The sequence below is a fragment of the Diceros bicornis genome, chromosome 1 (genome assembly GCF_020826845.1).
Source record: "Diceros bicornis minor isolate mBicDic1 chromosome 1, mDicBic1.mat.cur, whole genome shotgun sequence".
Lineage (NCBI taxonomy): Eukaryota > Metazoa > Chordata > Mammalia > Perissodactyla > Rhinocerotidae > Diceros > Diceros bicornis.
In genome coordinates this window covers 21,491,932-21,511,672 of record NC_080740.1, presented here as the reverse complement: position 1 = coordinate 21,511,672, position 19,741 = coordinate 21,491,932, and the positions used below count along the sequence as shown (strand labels likewise).

At 39.5% G+C, this 19,741-nt stretch overlaps 1 protein-coding gene across 1 annotated transcript in view; it reads right to left on the bottom strand.

Moving 5' to 3' along the window:
- Positions 1–779: 779 nt before the first annotated feature.
- RHOBTB3 (Rho related BTB domain containing 3) overlaps positions 780–19,741 on the bottom strand; it is a 51,253-nt gene continuing 32,291 nt past the window's right edge. Inside the window, exons 9-12 of the mRNA XM_058533410.1 lie at positions 15,548–15,721; positions 12,841–13,007; positions 7,523–7,619; positions 780–1,891 (exon numbers count right to left, since the gene is read on the bottom strand). Of these exons, the coding sequence (XP_058389393.1) occupies positions 1,776–1,891; positions 7,523–7,619; positions 12,841–13,007; positions 15,548–15,721 (554 nt within the window). The 3' untranslated portion in view covers positions 780–1,775. The remainder of the gene's footprint in view (positions 1,892–7,522; positions 7,620–12,840; positions 13,008–15,547; positions 15,722–19,741) is intronic.

Genomic DNA, 19,741 nt, shown 5'->3' with positions numbered 1-19,741 from the left:
CTATGGTGTAAAATTGTTTAATCAAACCTTTGAATAGTTGGAAAAACTATGTGTATTCTAAAGTCATTGGAAATTAAAAGAAAAATATATTCCAATATTCAATTACAGATAAAAATGATGCTTAGAATAAATAGTAATCTAGTTTTCCATCTCTCAGCTTGTGAGCTTCTGATGTAACTATTTCTGTTCATATGTGATCCAAGAGAAACTATAATTCTGTCCTCTATCCTAGTACCATCTTTTCTACGTGTACCAAGTCTTTATATTCTTTCTTTTAACTTACTGAGTAATCTTGAAGGACAAGATTCATGCTACTCTTCATCAAATAACCATGCAGTCCTCAGAAAGAATTCAAACAATTCAAGCCACTGACATCCTAATCTTAGTAAATACACTAAAACAAAAACTCTTGAGTCTTCACTAGCGAATTCTCTAGAAAGCATCTTTTACTATGAGCATCTTTATAAATGCATATTAAAGTCACACTGGTCAGTCACTTTTACCAACATCCTGGTCTTACAGAGTGATTGAGAAAGTATTTGTACGTCTATGATAGAGCCAGAGCTCTAAGGGTTTTAATAATTTTATTTATTTATTTTTTTTCCCCCAAAGCCCCAGTAGATAGTTGTATGTCATAGTTGCACATCCTTCTAGTTGCTGCATGTGGGACTTGGCCTCAGCATGGCGGGAGAAGCGCTGGGTCTGTGCACACCCGGGATCCGAACCCGGGCCGCCAGCATCAGAGCGCACGCACTTGACCGCTAAGCCACGGGGCCGGCCCTCTAAGGGTTTTAAAGCTAAGACAACATGACGTATTTCTCACTTGTCAGCGAAGGGGGCAGTGGAGGGAGGCTCTGGGTGGTACAGACTTCCCCAAAGATGGGAAACCACACGTGATCTCTTCCCTCAGCCAAGCCTCCTTCTCTTCCTTTGATGTCAATGCCTCTCTTCTGCTTTCAGAGAGAATGATGTTTGAACAAGAAAACATAGTACATACCCTGCTAGGAAATATTCGTAACTTTGGAGGCCCAGTACAAAGTGAAAATGCGAGGCCCTTCTTCAAACATTATTAAGAATTTCAAGGTGGCAATAGTAGAGCATTAAACCAAGCGTGGGGCCCTTCTAAGCAAGAGGCCCTGTGTGACTACACAGGTTACATGGCCATAAAGCCAGCCCTGTTGAGGTTTCCTGCCTAATCAGAATCTCAGGGAAGAGACAAGATGGCTCCGCTGGGTTGTCCAGATAAAAACAAATTCTTTTTCCATGATGGTTCAAACACCGTCACTGATTTGAAACCAAGTGGCGTTTCACTTTCAAAATCCCAGATAAATTTCTATTCTTAAAATTTCATATTGATCAACCTTACCCCAGATTTCTCATTATAGAATTAGTCATATTGGGTCTTTAAATGCCCCTTATTTTTATAGAGCAATTAATCAGACATGGTGAAATTTCTGTATTAATCCTGTATGATTTTTTTTTAATTTAAACATTTCTTAACTAGGAGGGGTATTAATATCACTAAAGCAATAGGGCATCTTAAAGGGAAAAGGTAGCTGTACAACAGCTTTATATACTAGGGTGAAGCTTTAGTTTTAGCCTATGGCAGATTTTGTTCCCTTTTAAGATCACAGTAGAACTAATAAACACATTAAGCAGTATGGTGATTTTTTTTAACACCCATATTGGTGTCGGTCACAAGAATTTTACCGGAACCCAGAGGTATCCCATTCTTCATAATAATAAAAAGATCGTATGTAGATAAAAGGGCCAGGTTACATTACTAAGCAGCGACACTTCCGGGAGTGAATATACTTCCGGTATTCCGCAAGCTGCTTCAAGTACAAATTCGACGGCCATCTGTGCTTTTCAACAAAACTGCGTTCTTCCACTAAAATTTTTAGAAAAAGAATGTTAATTGAATATATTTTGTTTTGGATCAAGTTTAGATATTAACTATTGATTTCTTATTTAACAGATGAGATCCAAGCTCTGCTTTATATCCCCTACCCTTCCCTCAAGCCTTCCACAATCATTTAACACAATTTTGGGTTACATCAGTCATCAAGCTTTATGTTATTATGTGATTTACAATCGCAGACATCTTGTCCACTGCTTCATCAAGCAGTATTTTGTTGTGTACTTTCTTTTTTTGTTTTCAAATAGGACTCGTTTTTGCTGGAGATGATAACGAACTTGTTTTTCCATTTTATTAGTTTTCTTTGTAGCTAACTCAACCTTCCAAACACCCTTTAAAATCTTCTCAATTCTATTTTACACCCAGTCACAGTTATCAAATAATCTCTCCACCCCTGTACTGGTGTCATTGTCGTTGCTGCCCTGGGGATCTCCCTTCTCATCAGGGCCCTGCACCCTTTTGCCTTCCAGGCCTGCTTCATTCTTTCCTGTTGGATCCCTCCAGCCCTGGACTCCAGGTCCTTCTCTCTGTTTATTCTCTAGTTTCGGTGAAGCACAACCTTTATTAGCTACTTTAAAAAGAGGGTATGTAACAAGTATTTTTGAGACCTTGCTTGTGATGAAACGTCTTTAACGGATCCTCACACACTACTGATAATCTGGTTTGGTATAGAGTTCTAGGTTGAAAACTTCCCTCCTGATGTTGAAGACAGCACTCCACCGCTTTCTAGTTTCCAAAGCTGTTAAGGACTCCACTACCATTCAGATTCACAGTCCTTGGTAAGTACTCTGTGTGTTTTTTTTTAATCCGGTAAACCTTTAGATTTTTCTACTGATAGTCAGTGTTCTTGTACGTCCCAGAGATGGACCTTGTTCATTCATTAAGCTGAGCATTCAGCAGATCCTTTCAATCTGTTGACTTAGGTCTTTTAGTACTGAGGTAACTTCTTATATTATTTCTTTGATAATTTCCTCCCACTGTTTTTTTCTTTATTAACTTCTATTACTCAGATACTTCACCTCCTGGCCTGAGCCTCCAATTTTTTAAAAAATGTTTCTCTCCTATCTGTCTCTTTATCTTTTTGTCCTACTTTCTGGGAGATTTCCTTACCTTTATCTTTCAACTCTTTTATTTATTTAGTTGGGGTTTTTTTTTTTGCTATCATATTTCTTATTTCCAAGAATGACTTGTTGTTCTTTCATTGTTTCTTTTAAATTATGATAAAATATACATAAAATTTACCATCTTAACCATTTTTAAGTGTGCAGTTCAGTAGTGTTAAGTACATTCACACTGTTGTGCAACCAATCCCCAGAACTCTTTTCCTCTTGCAAAACTAAAACTCTTTACCCATTAAACAACAGCTAGCTCCCCCACCAAGTCCCTGGCAACCACCATTCTACTTTCTGTCTCTATGAACACTGTTTCTTTTTTATAACATTCTATACCTGCTTTACGGATGTATATCTCTTATTCTTTGAGGATATTAATTTTAGGTTTTTTTTTTTTAAGGTTTTCTTCTACTCTTTGTTCCAAGTTCCTTCTCTTCTGTTTTTTTTTTTGTGTGAGTGTGTGAAGACGACCAGCCCTGAGCTAACATCCGATGCCAATCCTCCTCTTTTTTGCTGAGGAAGACTGGCCCTGTGCTAACGTCCGTGCCCATCTTCCTCTACTTTATATGGCATGCCACCACAGCATGGCCTAACAAGTGGTGCGTCCTTGTGTGCCTGGGATCCAAACCGGCACACCCTGGGCCGCCGCAGCAGAACGCACGCACTTAACTGCTTGTGCCACCGGGCCAGCCCCCTTCTCTTCTGTTTTTATTCATTTGGTTTTGGTTTTGGTATCTATCTTTCATGTTGGACATTGCCTCAAACATCTGTTAATCCTCAGTTATCTCTTTATATTTAAGAGTGAGATGCTAGAAAGCTGTTTGGAAATCTTTTGGGGGTGGGTAGAACTTGACTGGTGGAATACACTGTAGCATGGCTGCGCAGACATCTGTTGGGTTCACTGAGAGAATTCCCAAATGACTGCACCTATACATTTTTCCTCTGAGGCCGGAGAACAATGCTTCTGTTTCATGCCCAGAGTATGGAACTCAAGGTGGCAAATACCTGGCTGCCAGAGTTCTGGAACCTGGATATGGGAAGGAGGCTGGAGGCTTATTATACAATGTGTACACTTTCACATGACCTCCATGTTTTCAGTCCAGCTCCTTACCTTGATCTCCCTGGAATTCACGATTCTATAACTTTTTTAGTTTAATTTCTCCAGGAATAAACCACCCATCTCCTGTGATGAGGGAGAAGCGGTTGCCTGCCTGGGTGGGATGGAATATAGCAAAAACTTTTTAACGTTCAACTAATTCTACTGCTTTCAGCCCCAAACCTCATTCTGCTTTCTGAAATACCTGGTCCCTCGAATTCCTAAGGCTTTTGGTATTCTGCTGGGTGAATCGGCTTGTTTCTCATCAGTATTCCTTTCTGAGGGCAATTAGGTTTCCTTCTGCTAAGTCAGTTTCCACTTCTCCATCTACTGTTTAAATTCATATATTATAATTTGGATTATCAAGGTCTTGATCCAGGATGCATGACCTGGATAAAAAGGAACAACCTAGCTGCTCAGGGAAATTAGTTGTAGATTTCATTAGGAAGCAAAGGTGACATACGACTACTCAGTTAAGATTAAAAAAAAGAGAAAAGTAATCACAGATGAGTTCTGGCAGCCAGCAAAAAATAAGACAAGACAAAAAACTCTATAATAAATAATATATAATATAATATTGAAAATTAAACTGTGAGAGTAATGAATCCTTAAATGCCAAGGGTAATTTATATTCCTGTGCATTGCTGTTAGTTTTCATAAGAGTCCAGTATATAAAATATGTCTAATATTTAGTAAGCTATGTAACTGTGTTCTGATGTATCAGTGCCAGCATTAACATGGGATCTTTTCCAGTCTCAGTTTTCAATTTCTAAACACCTCTACAAAAGAAAAATTCTCAGTGGAGAGAAAGCAACTCGCAGAATTCCAATAATAATTTGACAATTTTTGAAGCTGAAAATGTGCAATTCTTTCAGGAAGATGTAAAGCGACTGTGGTAAGAACCCTTTTCAACATCAAGTGATCATATGAAGTAGTCCCAGTGTAAGGTGTAAGGTGATGGGGAGGAGAGGTGACCATAACACTCTGGAGGGGACATGCTCCCTTAAATGGGCAGCCACTGCTTAGTTCCAGGTTGCTGCCATGTAGAAAGATGGGCCCAGAGTAGCCAGATCCTCCAACTTCTCAAACGAAGCCAGAAATTTAGATTTTTAAAATGTGACATGTTACAATTTTTAAATGTTGACACTAAAAAAAAATAATAATACTGTGTGGTCCAAATAATACCCCTTGGCAGGCTACATTCAACCCACAGACTGCCAGTTTGTGACCACTGATTTAGACTATCCAATTCTCCCTTATCCACAAGGGGCTTTTTTTCTCTGTCCATGAGGACACATCACAGCAGGTCTTGGACATGAACAGGTACTGCCGAATGAGAGCACTCATGATACCCTTTAATTTCCATCAAAGGAACATAAGACAATCACTGGCACAGCCTCTTCTTCCTCCCCTGCCTTCTAGATTACACCCTGGAGTCCTGCCGTTCACTATGCCAGGTGGTCATAACATATTATATAGGAAATTGTATAAGTAATAAAATAAAATAAAAATTAATAACTCGAAGGATTTATAGAGCATCTATCTCCCAAGATTGTAATAGTACTCCATGTATATCATACATTTTTACAAAATAGTAAGTGACAAATAATTTTGTTCTTCTTTTATAAATGAAGGTGACCTAAGGGTGGCATAATGAAGGTGGTTCTAAAATCAAAATGTTCATTCATTTCATTTTTAATTGACTTTTTAAAGAATAACTCTACAAGAATGTCCCTACTAACTAACTGGTGGTCTAGTGGTTAAGACTCTGTGCTCTCACTGCTCTGGCCTGGGTACATTTCCTGGTAAGGGAACCACAGCACCCGTTTATCGCTTGTGACACCAGGGCGGCTGCCTGTTGCTGTGATGCTAAAGCTATGCCACTGGTATTTCAAATACCAGCAGGGTTACCCACGGTGGACAGGTTTCAGTGGAGCTTCTAGACTAAGATCAGGAGGAAGGACCTGACCACCTGAAAAAATTGGCCAGGAAAACTCTATGAATAACAGTGAAGCATTGTTGCTAGAGCACTGGAAGGTGAGAGGATGGCACAAAAAGACCAGAGGGTTCTGCTCTGCTGTACAGAGGGTTGCTAAGAGTAGGAATCAACTCGATAGCACTAACTAACAGCAAGCAGAAGCATGCCTTATCTTTATAAATGGACCTTGTAATAAAATAATTAAAAAAAATAATAAAATATAAATGGACTTTGTTTTTTTCTTGCATAAAGTAGACGGTTAGTAAATATCTATTGTTCTGCTTTGATTTATTACGTTAGTCTACTGCACTAATAGTTGAATTCTATGTAAGGAGGCTCCCAATAGGCATATGTTTGTTGACTGGCTGAATACCTCTGCCAATACATCTGCCAGAAACTGTTTCCTGGTTTCCTTAACTGTACAACAAGTAGCTGAATGAAACCAGAGATTTCACATCTTTTAGCAGCAGATTCTCTTTTACAAGTAAAATCGTATGTAGAACTCTGATATAAAACAGATACTCTGCTTGAAAGTGGGAGGGAGGAGTCCAAGAATTGCAAATTTTAGCCTCTCTTCTTCCCTCCCTCCTCTTCCCTCACCTGCTCCCCACTCTCTGCCCCCCAGGTCAGAAGACCTTCAGGCATCTCCAAGGAGATTTCTCTGTTTAGAGTTTGAAACTACTTGACCAGGTGATATTTAATTTCCTTTTCCTTTTAACTTGATTATTCCTTGAGTCTCTTCCAGGTAATAACATGAGCAAACATTGTATCTAAACTGGTAGTCTACTCTGATGACTATTCTATTTTCATTCTCTTTCCTCTTCTGCAGCACTCAGAAGCTCACCCTTTGATTGGTTTTAATCTTTATAATTTACCTTAAAAATCACATTGTGTATACTCTCTGCTCAGTAAGTTTTGCAACACTCTTTGATCAATAAAAAACTGTTATTTTCAAGTAATACAATGGACTCCTATATAGATATACTTAATGGACATAGATGTCAGTACAATAGAACTATATAGTGTAAATAATAAACAATAGTTACAATTCCTTTACAAGAAAAAATTTAAAAATATGTACTGTTTAATTTTCCTTCTGACTTAGAAGGTTAAAACCAAGATCTCATTTATCACAACTAAATGCCACCTTAGGCAACCTTATCTCTCTACTTCACGAAAAAAAAAAAAGAAAAGCATTTAAAAATAAATGGGAGCCATAAAACAATCACTAGAAAACTTCTTGTGTAACACAGGTGACTATACGTTAAAGTGTCCTCAATTACAACACTGCATATTTGAAAGGAAATGTATTACACTGACTTTTTATTTTTTAAAACTACTATTCCTACAAACTATGTCTCAAATCTAAGAACAAAGAACATAAAGTTTTCTTTTCAAAACAGTAATTGGCAATCTACCTGAAAGATCCTGAAATTCAGGCTTTTGACTGAAGATGAGGTAGTTAGTGGCAATGAAATGAAGCAGCCAGGTGGAGAGGCAGTCAGAGTGGTGAAACTGCAAGAAAAATGGAAAGTGAAACAACACTGCATATAACCCATCAATGCGAGGATTAGACCAAGAGAATGGTCTGGGAGGACGCACGGAGAGCCCACACCCATGTTTCGTGTGTCTGTACACGGCACAGCCTTCAGCCTACTCTGGCAGCAGAAAGGAAAAGGGAGCGTTATTAACAAATAAAATTACATCAATGAAGAAACTGAATCATATGAACAAGCTACTGCTGCTGAGCGGCTGAATGCTCTGAAACAGAGGCAGGGCTGCATCTGTGGTTAACAAAGACTATTGGGGGTTCTTGAGGATTTAGGTGAAGCATTTAATCTAAGGTCATGACCTTCACTAACCACACTTGTATCTGTGTAGCAGAGAAAAGATTATGCTTAGCAAAGGTATACCCTTGGCCATATCTAAACAAGTTCACCTGAGAAGCAAACCAAAAAATATCTTGAGAAGGAAATGTCATCAACCCAAGGGTATGGGTTTCAATGTGTAAATATTTCTATGGAAAGGTTATGTCTGAATAGTTGCTTTTAACTGGGATGTACTGTTATGCTGAGCAGCACATTTGCCATTCTGAGTTCCAGTAGCTAATGGAAGGGAAACTTAGAGCAACTTGGCCATGACATCGTCACCTTGGTGCTAATCCAGTGACACTCACTGATGCACCTAGCCACTCACTTCAGACTACAGTAACTTGCTGGCAGGTAACTTTGGTACACAGTACAGTTCTTTTTATTATTACTGTGGTAAAATATACATAACATAAAATACCATTTTAACCATCTTTAAGTGTACAGTTCAGTGACATTAAGTACAATCACATTATTGTGCAACCATCATCACTATCTATTTCCAGAACTTTTTTATCATCCCAAACTGAAACTCTGTACCCATTAAATAATAACTCCCCTTTTCCCCCTACCCCCAGTCCCTGGTAACCACTATTCTATTTTCTTTCTATGAATTCGACTCTTCTAGGTACCTCATATAGGTTGAATTATACAATATTTGTCCTTTTTCTGTTTTATTTTATTTAGCATAATGTCCTTTCATCCATGTTGCAGCATGTATTAAAATTTCATTCCTTTCTAAGGCTGAGTAATATTCCACTGTTTGTATTACCACATTTTGTTTATCCATTCATCTGTTGATGGACATTTAGGTTGTTTCCACCTTTAGACTAAATATAGCTCTTTTAAGGACACTCAAAAATAGTATATAAGCAATAAGTAATGCTAAATTGAAGAAAGATTTGTAATCTCAGATCTTAAGGAAGAAACTCAAGTATTGCTCCTTTAAAAAGTTACAATGTGGGGGGGGCCGGCCCGGTGGCGCAAGCGGTTAAGTGCGCGCGCTCCGCTGCGGCGGCCCGGGGTTCGCTGGTTCGGATCCCGGGCGCGCACCGAAGTACTGCTTGGTAAGCCATGCTGTGGCGGCGTCCCATATAAAGTGGAGGAAGATAGGCACCGATGTTAGCCCCGGGCCGTCTTCCTCAGCAAAAAAAGAGGAGGATTGGCGGATGTTAGCTCAGGGCTGATCTCCTCACAAAAAAAAAAAAAAAAAAAAAAAAAGTTACAATGTGGGAATATTCTAACATGTAAATTCACAAGTCTCTGATTTTCATTATACAAAATCAGATTTTTGGATTGTAAGAGACTTTATAGTTTATTTAACCCCACATCACATTTTAACAAATCTTTTTTTCACCTTATCTTTTAGCAGATGAATGTGAGTGATCTCAAGGGAATAGAGCAAGATTGTGTAGCTATTTTAACCGCAGCCACCAGAGCAGATAACCTACCAACAGAAATTCAGAATGTTGCCTAAGGGCAGTGACTTTAAAGAGAAGAGAGATCACAGAAATGAACAACTGGCTACAAAAACACGGTTAAAATGCAAAAATTTCATTTTTGACCAAGATTTAAGATATCATGATTGTGGACTCTTGACAAGAGACAGAATGCATCTCACTGTAAGAACTACTTTTTTGGGAGAATATGTGCTGATCTGCGAAAACAGGTTTAAACTGAAATAAACAGAATAAAAAATAAAGGCATTAAAACAAAAAAACTATGAACCAAATGCTATAGCATTTAACAGCTCTGTGAAGAAGAATAATGGTGGAGAAAGCACCCAGAAGCTCACAAGGAAAAGGTCAGAAACAAAACCGGTGGCCTGAAACAGCCAAATATTAATGCACAGATTATAAGTAAGAAATTGAGTTTAAAACTTTAACACGAGAGTAAATAGGACTTCATAGGAATCACCAAAGTTTGGCTCGATAGGGTTTAAAGGGGAGTAAAGATAAAGATATCTCTGCCTCAATCCAAAGGAACTGATCTGATTAAGGGAAAGAAGCTGCTCTTGCGTGTTAAGAGTTCAACTTGATGGAAATATATGAACTTGAAGGTAGAATCATGGTAAAGAATTAAGAGAGGTTAGGGGAAAGTAGAAGCAGAAATGAGAGACATCAAAACTGCTCAACTATATCGAAGGTATGAACGATGCTTTCCTGATACACAATACAAAACTGGCAGAGATGATAACAGAGTGATTGGAAAGTCTGATTATTCAGAGAGCTCCTGGAAGTCTAATTTTGCTAAAAGATAATTTCAACTCCTAGAAGTCAGAGAAACAATGAGGGAAAGGTTAACTCAATTCTACCAACCGGATGAACTGGCTGGTGAAGTGGGACCTCAAACTAGGAACTTCAGAGAACTGGGGAAGAAAATCATCCTGTTATCTGGGATTCATAATCGCCAAATTAGGGACCACCAGGAATACCACAAAGGAAAACTGGTAAATGTAGGTTTAATCTTAGCAAATAGAAAAGTCTTCAGTAACAAAGAGTAAAATTCAAAAAGTGTTGCTATCTTAGACTTTCATAATTTAAGGGAAAGGGAAAACAGGTCAGGAAGAATTTCTGACAATGCAATCATAAATGACGCTAATGAGGAACCAAGTGTGTGTGTATTTGGGGTAGGAGGGCGCCTAGAGAAATCAATGCAACCATACAGGAAGTTCTTATGCACAAACTATTTATTTATTTATTTATTTTTTTGTGAGGAAGATCAGCCCTGAGCTAACATCCATGCTAATCCTCCTCTTTTTGCTGAGGAAGACCGGCTCTGAGCTAACATCTATTGCCAATCCTCCTCCTTTTTTTTTTCCCCAAAGCCCCAGTAGATAGTTGTATGTCATAGTTGCACATCCTTCCAGTTGCTGTATGTGGGACGCGGCCTCAGCATGGCCAGAGAAGTGGTGCGTCGGTGCGCGCCTGGGATCCGAACCCGGGCCGCCAGTAGCGGAGCACGTGCACTTAACCACTAAGCCATGGGGCCAGCCCATGCATAAACTATTTAAAAGGATACTACGAGATAAGGAAAGAGAAGCTCGTGTCTATTTTTTTAAAGTATGACAGACTAGTTAGAATAGCATGAAAATGATACATTAAAAATGAACTGAGGTTGTGAAAATGCTAGAAAGAATAAAAAAGAATTTTTAAACTAAATCTAGAGGGTAGCTGTTTATCCCAAGCTCAATGTAAATGTATTACAAAGAGAGATCAGGGTTACTCAATTTTTTTTTTTTTTTTTTTTTTTTTTTTTGTGAGGAGATCAGCCCTGAGCTAACATCCGCCAATCCTCCTCTTTTTTTGCTGAGGAAGACGGCCCTGGGCCAACATCTGTGCCCATCTTCCTCCACTTCACATGGGACGCCGCCACAGCATGGCTCACCAAGCAGTGCGTCGGTGCGCGCCCGGGGTTCCGAACCAGCGAACCCCGGGCCGCCGCAGCAGAGCGCGCGCACTCAACCGCTTGCGCCACCGGGCCGGCCCCGGTTACTCAATTTTTTTAAATTTGTTTTTATCTCTCATATTAAATACATATGATCTTAAGACTTGATTATGAGAGAAATGGACTCCAAAATAGTTAAGCAGACAGTAAGAGAAGACCTAGATGCTTTAAATGAATTCCCTTCTAGGCCCAGAAATATACAAGTTGCTTAACAAATCCATCTCAGCCTGGAGGCAAGCCTTCAGGTGTCACAGAGTCTATCCTTTGCCCCATTATGTGGCTCCATTTTAGCAACTTGGGTGAAGACAAAGTTGTCATATTTTTTAATTCTGGATGTCAAAGTTGATAGGGATAGCCAATATGTAGTATGCCAGATCATATTTTCCAAAGTCCTGATAGTCTGTAACGACGGATCAAATACATTGCTGTGAAAAAGACTTAGAAGGTTCAGCTTACTACAAGTTCAGTACACATGACTGTGTGCATGAGCGCTGCACTGTCTTAGGGCAGGGGACGGAATGGTAGACTAACCAAGGACAGCATCACTCATCAGGACAAAATTCCTGCTCCCAGGAATGAGAGAGTAGTCACGAGGAGGTGGTAGATTTTGGACTGGGACGACATCTGAGAGTTCTAGAAGCAGATTTCAAGGAAGCTGACCTAGTTTATTTACAGACCTAGCCCAGTCCTTTGTCCAATTCATATTCTATATGAGACTTGTAACTGCAGTTACTCACAACTCTGTTCCCTAGAATGTGCAGCAATACAATTTTTAACAACAAAAATGCCTTGAGCTTAGAAGAGGCCAGAAGGAGCATGGTGTACTGCAGTGATTTTCGACTCAAACATTTTTACTGAATATATTCCTGATACCGTGAGACACATCAACAAGAGGCGTTTTGAAAGGATTGATGAAGTACACTGATACCTCCTACATACAACTGGAACTTCAACACATGTTCACAGAGTGAATGAATGCATGAATGAATGTACAGATAAATGAGTTTAGCCTAACCGTCTCTATCAGTATGTAGAGACCAATTCTGTCATTTTCCTTTTGGGAACCCTAAGATGTGATCATTTTGGGGAAATTCAATGTAAGTTCTATTTCCTATAATGCCTATATGACACAATACAGCACCACACCCAGATGACTCTAATATGGGCCACCTTTCAGTTGAAAACGTTTCATACTGGAAAATTCTACCTCCTTAGAGACGGATTGCTCAAGAACCCTATGCTTCAAAATTATCGAGCCACAGAAATTGTTGTAAGGGCACTTTAACCTCATTTAGCCAAACTTCCAAACTAAGACAAGCACTAATACATCTCTCAATAAACAGGAATTTTTAAAAACTAGTATAATTTTTTATAAGATTTTTTAAAAAAAATCAAACAACCAGATACACAGGGCCAATTACCTTGGCTTTTTTGAGCAGGTCCACTATATCGAGGTTCATGGACGCCAGTTCCCGGCTCGGCATGCTCTGCAGCTGTGTGATGATGAACAGCTCACAGATGTGCTGCAGTCTGGACACCTGGTACATCTCAGCACAGATCAGGAGACACATGGCCTGGAAAATGCCGGCTAATGCAAGAAGGGAAATAAGAGAAAAAGGGACAATAAAACCATTTCTTTTATGACCTAAAACCAAACAACAACAAAAATGCTGACTATATCATCCAATGTAGAATAGAATGCCTAGAAAGAGCCTTGAAGGAGTCAGCATCCTAAGCCTTCACAGTCAGAAGTGAATCTATGCACTGTTTTTTGTTTTCTTTTGTTTTGAATTCTCCGGAGAAGGAGATTCTACAATTGCCTTCATCAATTCCAGGGCGATGGGGTAATTCTTTCTGCTAGCTAAACTAAATGTTGGCAATTTTTCTTCTCCAGGCTTTAGCCCCAGTTTATTTGTTTTGTTTTTATTGTGATCAAATAAACATAACAAAATTTACCATTAACCATTTTTAAATGTACAGTACAGTGGCATTAAGTACATTCACATTGTTGTGCAATCATCATCATAATCCATCTCCACAACTTTTTCATCATCCCAAACTGAAACTCAGTGTCCATTAAACAATAACTCCCCATTTCCCTCTTGCCCCAACCCCGGCAATCACTGAGGTTTATTTGTATTTTTTTAACAGTTCCCTATAAATCTGATGTTTCATGTATAGTAGTCCCCCCTTATCCACAGTTTTGCTTTCTGCGGTCAACTGCAGTTCAAAAATATTAAACAGAAAATTCCAGAAATAAACAATTTATAAGTTTTAAATTGCGCACAGTTCTGAGAAGCATGATGAAATCTGTTGCTGTCCAGCTCTGTCCTGCCCCCTCCTGCGTACGACATGAATCATCGCTTTGTCCAGTATCCACACTCTGTATGCTACCTGCCCATTAGCCTGCTAGTTAGGAAAAAACACAATATACATAGGGTTCAGTACTATCTGTGGTTTCAGGCATCCACTAGGGGTCTTGGAACATATCCCCTTGGATAAAGGAAGACTACTGTAATAAGGGGGGACTATTATAATTCTCTTTCTTATCCCTCCTATTCCTTACATTCTTTTGTAGCTAGGAACCAAGAACACTGTATATGATAAATATTTAACGTAATGAATAGATTACCTTCCTGCGATCTTCCCAATGAAAATATTCTAGTATCCAACTTAAATTTTGGATTATTCATTTTGACTCATTTTTCCCACATACCTTTTATCTATTTTTAAGGTGCTTTTGTTCCACAGTTATTATTGCTTTTCTGAGCATTTTTTTCTAATTAGCAAGACAAAACCTGAAATTTGAAGCTTCAATTACCCTAGTGAGAGGATGATCGAGAAACCAAATTTTCTTATTATTTCTAATCTGGTCAAATTTTTTATTTAATATACAAATTTGCCAGTGTTGAAATAATAAAATAATGATACTTGTTCTGATAAGAAGCAATGCTTTCATTTTTATTAAGCAAAAATGATAAGGCCAGTCTTGGACACTGACAGTAACAACTGTAATTGGCACCAAAATAGTCTACAGCTAGCTGCAAGACCAGAATTAATTCAATTTTAAAAAGAATTTTCTTTTTTGGAACTTCTGAAACCTTTCACTAGAGGGCTCATGACTTGTTTAAAACTTAAGAGATTTCAATAACAAACATAGGAAATCTTCCAAACCTAAAAATTAAAGCAGTAAACCTAAAGAGAGGTATGGTCTGAAATGTGTGTTTTCATTTTATATTTCCTGGGGTGCCTGGCTAGGGTCTGTAATCAAGGGCTCAGGCTCCTGTACAAAGCCAGCAGGGGCTTCTTCTAGTTGTGTTTGTGGTGGGAGCCATCTGGTGGCCAAGGAATGAAGATTAATCAAAGGGAAGGGCTTCCATGTCTCTAACGCAAGGCTCCAAGGCCCCTTGAGAGGATTTTGCAATTTCTCCAAGGCGCCTCCAGCTAGAGGAATCCTGCAAGATCTGTTCCAATCTGTAGCTGCCATAGATGGTTAGTTCCTGGTCGAAGATAGTCCTAGGTCAGTGAACAGGAAAATAAATCCCACAATCCAGTGGGCATTCTGAGTATCTTAGGAAAAGTTTTCAGAGAAGTCAGCTTTAGGAGAGTCTGACTTTAGGAGAAGTCAGTAGAAAGTCTTAACCCCACATCCTCTGGGCCAGAGAGATAACCAAGGGGGTCTCAGAATATTGAAAGTCCTTTAAAATGCCTCAATCAGAAGTTAGAGCCATAAGAGCTGTTGTCCAACCCTCTTCTTCTCCTGGAAGGGACCGTTCTCCAAGGAGCTCTCTGGCCCAATCTGTAGGACTAGAGTAGCCACTGGGTACAACCAGACACCTCCATTTCCAGGGCACCTACAGTGTCCCCACACTGTTGGTGCTGACTGGGACATGTGAACTTATGCCAGAGGCTGAGGGCCCATAAGAGGTACCCAATCACTGTTCTTCCACTTGAACTGACTGAAAATACATTGTTGTCCCAACATCACCTCCTCCTGCTTAGCACATTCCATAATGTCAACTCCAATAAACCTTAAATGAAAACAGATTTCACAGAAAGCAATTTATCAAAATGGGAGATAGAGAAAGAAAGAATTGTGAGATATTATCTAACATTTATACTGCTCACCTGGGCAACAGGAGTCTGTGTATAGGTATTCTAAGAACGACAAGAAAGTCTCTTTGGAAACACCATAAACTGGAATCAAAACACTCTTTGCTTCCATGTAGTTCCCATTAAACATGGCTGCCATCACTTCACAACGGGCCACCAGGATGGCCCTGTGGGCTGGCACCGTCGTACCTGCAAGGTTCAAAAGGGAAACAAAGCTTAGTAAGATAAACTTGAAGAGGTATTATTCTAGCAATTTCCCTTCTAATTAGAGTGGTATTGTATTAGTCACAGCTAAGCTGATGTACAGAAACCAAATTTTGGGGTGATAACTAGCAGTAATTCAGAGACTTTCTAGTTTTTAGTTGAAATATAGAGTTCAAAGTTGACTTTGAAACCAACAATCTGCAAGTCAGGCAACTATTTGTTACTTAGTTTGTATTTCCTGAAGATAGAAACACTGAAATAGAATATTCAGCTTCATGTTTTTATAGCCAAATATCTATCCTTTCCAACTGGCTTGACATACCACCACCCACTCCTGCCCATGTGGTCCCAAGAAAACAACACCATTATCTCTCTTGGCCAACTCACAGAACAGTCCTGGCCAGGCTTCCCCTTGTCAGAAACAGGAAACTATAGGAAGTAAACTGTCCTCTGCCTGAAGAGTCCATAGATCACAGCAGGAGTGGCAAAGGAATCTCTCGTGGAGCCAAGGGGAGCATTTCAGACCTTATGGAAAATTTGGAAGGGGATGGCCTAGTGTCCTGCTGTCTCCCCAGCTTACTGCCTCCCCAGGGAACCTCTCTTTCCTAAATGAACAATGCCTGCTTCTGGGAGAGCCAGAACTACTTCAAATTTTAAAGACCCCTCAGCCACGTCCCTCCCTGAAGCTCATTAAACTAAACTGACTCTAGGGAAAGTTTGCTAAGCCCTCCAGCTACTGCACCACTGCACCAAGGCAGCACCAGATGGGACACATGTGGCCAGAGGCTCGAGGTGCAGAAGCAGTTCTCCCACTCCCACCACTTAGGAAACCATGAATCCACAGCCAGCCTTCAGTCCACGTAGATCAGTTCAATGGATCATTATCCAGTACCCACCATGTGCCCATCACTGTGTTTGGTACTGAAGATACCAAGATGAGAAAGATGAAGCTGCCCTGCTTTGGAGCAGCAGTCAAGCTTTTAGCTGGGTGGAAGACACCACAACCAGTGTGAGTGACAAAGCTGTCCCCTTCCAAAAAGCAACTCTATGAGCCAAACTACTCTGCTCTGCCCAAGAGTATTCACCTATGCATCCCTGAAAATCTCATCCTTCTCTTCGGCATATATTCTTCTCTAAAATATGTACAGTTATTGGGTTCTTCACTCTCTTTAAATGCCAGCAAAACATCTTCTGGCTCAGAAAAAAAAGAGTTCCATCCAAGCCCAGTGACTTTCTCCAAAGCCAGTAATTCCTCAGGATCTACGAACGACACCCGACATTGCCAATTCTGAGCTCTCTGCTTGGCCCTGTTATTTGCGCAGGCACACCTCCCGCAAGAGCAGGGAGACACGGCTGCTGAGCACCCCAACCAGTCATCACACCTACTGGCAGGCATTCTCCCCTCTCGGCCCTTTCCTCTCTCTGCCTCTTTGCCTTTAAGCCGCCTGCCCTCAAGGTTACAGTGTCCATCGTCGAGGGACGACCAGTTTCCATGATGAAAGCACCCTGAATATATTTGTATGTAGCAATTAACAAAGAATTCAAACAGGTAATGCAATTTGACTTGTAATTTTAAGGTTTTAAAATCTTAAATAGGGTACCATGAAAAACAGAAAGGGAAAATTAGAAGCATGGCTTAAACAAACTAGATAACCCATCATTTGGGTTAAGCAGAGGGATTTAAGGCTGGCCAAAAATACCCAAGGGATAGTAGATGGGGAAGGAATTTGATTAAGTAACCTTGGAATTTTAACAGAAATTTTCCATTGATAATGTGGTTACAAAATCAACAATAATACACTCAGTACCTTCAAGCATTTTCAAGCCGATTTCAAGCTTGAAATTTAGTTCAGAAAACCATTTTTTCACCAGTTAAGAAAACATCAACTTCTGCTTCTCACCTTTTCCAACTGCTGTTTTGGTGTTATAAATTTTTCTATTGTGAAACTGTAATACAATACCTCAGTATAGTCACCTTTTTAAACATTGTATATAAACTGTATAAACATATATAAATACTGTTTAAAACATGCTGAATGAGCATAATGCAGTGTTTACATACTAAACAGCAATAGGATAAAGCTGAAGAATTACTCAAGTGGAAAAAGACATCAATTTTATAATTAAAAGATAAATGTGTTCTTTGAAAATGTCAAGGTCTAAAGTATCTTTCCTTTGTAGTACTTAATTGCTGTTACAGTTTTAAGAAACTTTAAGGAAAAGAGTTTTAAGAGTGAAACAAAACTTAAAATTTTAAGCCCAAGTTTTCTAGTAACTTTGCATAGATTATCAAAGTCTTTGCTTTTATTTTATACTAGAATAAAATACTACATTTGTCATACCTTCTTCACACTACTTGCCAAGTTTCAAAACTGAAATTCTTAGAATTGTTTTTGGTTTTATTCTGAAAACAGGAAACTTGCCTAGTTCAGGAGAGGTTGTACTACATAAGAAAACAGGGACAGAACGTAATTTTGGTAAAGGTATTTTTCATGAGATACAGATTCAAATGTCAAAAGGAAACTCATATCTTTCTATATCAGGTCTAATGTTTACCAAGTTCTAGAACTGCTATAGCAGCTTTTTAAAAAAAATATTTAAATAGAAAAAGATACAAACTCAACAAATTGGGGGTGGTAGTAAAAAATAAAATTATATATAACTACCTATTACAGGGACAGTAAATAGGTTTCATATCCCATGTCAACTCTAGCCAGTTGTGGGCGTCAGCCTGGAACATCTTAAAAGAAGGATTTTCTGCGGTCCTGGGTTCAGTAGGCCAAGTGCAGTGATCCATCGGTGTTGGCTGCCACTGCAGGGAAGGGGAGTGGAGTCTACCTTTATATGTACCATCTTAATCCCTGTGACCACTCTACCATGTAGAAATTAATATCCCCATTTTACAGGCGAGGAAACGAAGGATCAGAAATGTTAGGTAACACAGCCAAAGCTATATATTAAGTATGCATCCAAGCAAGACCCCAATCAGGTCTTTCTAGGCCCTGTCACTACCACCTTATCAAGCTTAACACTAAAAAGGACCTTTCAGAATCTATATGGTTCACCTTCTCCATCTGGCAAATGAGAAGACTTAAGGCCAGACATGTGAAGTGACTTGCCCAAGGACACACATGGGTTGAAATGCAAAGCCAAGGCTGGAGTGAGAAAGCTCCAGACCGCAGGTCCAGCCTTCAGGAGGAGGAGACAACTCTGCTGCCTTCTACAGACTGGAAGCTCCCCTCCCCCACTTTTCAGAAGCTAGGCTTGCCTCTCCTCCAGCTGAAGGCAGAGAAGCTGTCACTAAACACTGCTTCCACTCATTCCTGCTTCTCACTGCTCCCGACTCCCGGTGAGGCCTTGATTTTTGAGCTGGGGAGGCTACAAAGAGCACCATAGCACCTGCTGCTCGGCATCAGCACTGGCATACAGCTAGCCCTTCCAGCCCATGACTGCTTTTCCTCTTCTCTTAATATAATATGTATTTTCGTGTGTTGCACACTCTCTTTTGAAAATCTTTTCAGTAGGTTACACAAACACAATGTTTGGTATCAATGCAAATTATAAGCAGGTGTTAATGACTCCTACGCAAATTATAAGTAAATTTGGTCTCGTTAGCTTTCCTCTTTCCAAACCATTTTTCATGTATTTCAAGGTCACTCTTATTGTCCCATTCTCAATGTCCCACACTCACATTACAGACAGTGCTGACAGCAGCTTATCGGAAGGCACTTTGGAAAATTTCCAATTCACTGTTTGTCTTGGCTAGCGGCCAAAGTTAAAAGGAAACAAATCTTTCTGGGGAAAAATTTTAAATAGTAAATGACTGTTAGCTGCCATACCTTTCTACCATAAAATTAGAATTATATCTTCCTTTTAGTAATCCCCACCTCAAGTTCTACTTAGTTCATTCGGAAACAACTCTATCATTCTTGTGTAATTGAAGGTGCCTGACAACTCATTTTAAGATTATGCTTTTAACCTACTGAAGTGACAAAATTATCCAAG